General features: G+C 47.0%; 1 protein-coding gene across 1 annotated transcript in view; it reads right to left on the reverse strand.

Annotated features, from left to right (window-relative positions):
* PRKAG3 (protein kinase AMP-activated non-catalytic subunit gamma 3) overlaps nt 1-2,856 on the reverse strand; it is a 36,965-nt gene that overhangs the window by 18,759 nt on the left and 15,350 nt on the right. Inside the window, exon 5 of the mRNA XM_018554925.1 lies at nt 16-74. Within this exon, the coding sequence (XP_018410427.1) occupies nt 16-74 (59 nt within the window). The remainder of the gene's footprint in view (nt 1-15; nt 75-2,856) is intronic.

Genomic DNA, 2,856 nt, shown 5'->3' on the forward strand with positions numbered 1-2,856 from the left:
GGCGTGAGCACTTACCAGCGGAGCCTTGTAGTATCTGTGCAGTATGTTGATGAAGTCAGTGATGGTCAACATTCCTGGGGGGGAGATAATATTTTTTAGATTGTGAGCCCTCAGGGGCAGGGCCCTCCTTACCATCCTGTCCTGAATTGTATTGTGATTGTAATGTCTTCCTTATATTGTAAAGCGCTGCGCAAACTGTTGGCGCTATATAAGTCCTGTATAATAATAATACACAGCCTGTGAGAGCCGTGGTCTGCTCCAACCAGCAGTCGGCGGATTTACACCAATGACATCCAACTCCATTATTGAGCCTGTATACATTGCTTCGTTGTTTCCCAGCCCTGATGAAGGGGGCTAGAGCCCCTGAAACGCGTTGGCTTTGCAATCAATCTATCACTGGAATAAACATTTTTGTTTCTCCTCTCTGTAGGTGGAACTCGGTGGACAGGTTTTCTCAACCTTACTATGTAAACTTGTATTTGGACTTGAACGTTACAAGTGTGGTGCTTCAATTGTAAATGACTCATATCTACCTCCAGCCAAGGTGATCGTGGAAGACCTACGATGTGCAGGAGCTGCCAGTCCAACGCTCACATTCTTTACATTGACACTATTACTGAGACATCGGATGACAACAACTAAATGAATCATTCATGAATTCAATATTAACGAAGTAACCAATAAAGGAAACACAGAAACAATCTTCAGGCTTCCAGCACCTCTTATCCACTTTACCTCAATTATCTTATTAGAAGACAGGTCCTCTTTATCAGCACAGTCATTGCAAGGCCAGACCATAAACTGCAACAACTGCCAGTCATAACATATTAACCGTCACCGATCATCAAAACGCTTTTCTGCCCCGGGGACGCAATATGACATCATTGTGTCTGAATAGGAGACAGTTTAATAAATGTAAACGCTTCCCTACACGACGTATCCGATTCCCCCGATGTCCGCCATCGGCTCTATAAATGTCAGCGCTGCCTATAGAATAAAGAAAGGTGGGCGGTGCTGTATTTGGATCTCGTGCTGTCCTAGACACGCCCCTTTGCACAAGCTCCTCCCCTTTGCATGTAAGTAGTTTGCTAGAATGAGATATAGGATGTAGCTTGCGCTCTGCTTTATACGCAGGACATATTTTAGCTGTAAGGACCAAACAAAAGAAAGCTTCCTAAGCAGCGGCGTCCCGAGGCCGGATGTCACCAAGAGCGTAGACTTGGTGACACCTCGCCGTGACGTCATCGCGCATGCACGGTCATCTAATTGACGCCGGCAGAGAGAGGAGAGGACGTTCACCTGGTGGGATGAGGTATGCCGCCGGGTCCCCTCCTTTCTCCGGACACTGTCGGGCTCTCAGTCCATGACCGAGTGCCTGACTTTTCAGAGGGGGTGACAGTCATTTTGGTGTCACCCTTCCAATGGTGGCACCCGGGCCGCACCCCCCTTGTGGCGCCACTGTTCCTAAGTTATAAAGAGCAGGGGCATGACTACAGCCAGCAGCTCATATGGCTGCTATTGGGCCCGAGAATTGGTAAGGGGCCCCACTAGGCAACAAACACAGAAAACCAGCTTGCATATAATAGAACCAATATTATATCATTACCCTGATCCTCTGGAGTCACCATTGTAGGAGAGCCGGCTGCCATCGTATAGGAGAACCTTCGGGATCACCATGCTGTCCTCAGACACGGGTCTCCCTATTTTTCCCCTCATCTATGAGTAGATTTATTACCTTCAGAGCTTCTGTTCCTCCCAGCCGGTTGACTGCACTGTCTATACCGACAGCTACCCGGCCTTAATTTCGGCACACTTGTATCTATGGAGGAGCAGCGTTGTCACCCTGGGACAGGAAGTCTGTTAGGACTACAAAACACCCTCATCACTTCTCATCTCCATAACATAGAGGGACAAAGTGTTGTAGTCCTAAGTGAGAGCCGGAATCAATGTAACTGATCACAGAGTGCGCAGGGAGTTTTCAGCTGACAAGATTTCTGGCAGGATCAACGGATTCTTTTTTACACTATAACAATATGTTTCCAATTGTATATTCATCTCACCAACAGGGAGCCAATAAGATAAGTACTTTTTGAGGGTTCACATTAGGGCTGTTACTGATTAAAATTTTCGTGTTCGATTAATAATAACGCACATACAGATCCAACTACATTGGCCTATACACATACAGCACAGCAATGAAGTCATACAATGAACTAGGATCACTCTAATCCAGCACGTTATTAATCTCACGTGCCCCACTCAATATGGCCGCCGCTTGAGTGGGACAACTCAGAATAATAACGCGCTGGATTAGTGTGATCCTAGTTCATTTTATGACTTCATTGCTGTGCCGTATGTGTATAGGCCAATGCCTTGGCTGGCGCTCGTGCAGAAAGTTTCTAGGGCAAACCTCTTAGTTTTAACGAAACTGGAAGTCAGGCGGTCGCAGAACTCGATAAGTTCTCAGTGTCGACAGATCACCGGCCCAAGTGGCTCCGTCGGCTAACGAAGGGAAGGGGTCCGGTGATGTCACGGACATTGACGTCACCAGACTCCTCCCCTCCTTCCCTTCGTTAGCCGACTTAGCCACTTGGGAAAGGGGGGAGGAGTCCAGTGACGACGATGTCCGTGACATCACCGGATCTCCGACGGGAATCCCGTAAGACCCGGAAGGCGGTGGAGAGGTGAGTTTTCATTTTTGATCAAAAGAAGTTTAAATCGATCAAACATTTTTACGATTAATTGAGAAATGAATCGTTAATTTCCCCCGGCCCTAGTTCACATACATTATAGAAGATTTATTCTCCAGGGTCAGCTATGACGTGTTCAGGAAATGTCAGTTTCCTGGTTTAAGAA

This window comes from Nanorana parkeri, unplaced genomic scaffold (assembly GCF_000935625.1).
Source record: "Nanorana parkeri isolate BGI_ZX_2015 unplaced genomic scaffold, ASM93562v1 scaffold178, whole genome shotgun sequence".
Taxonomy (NCBI): domain Eukaryota; kingdom Metazoa; phylum Chordata; class Amphibia; order Anura; family Dicroglossidae; genus Nanorana; species Nanorana parkeri.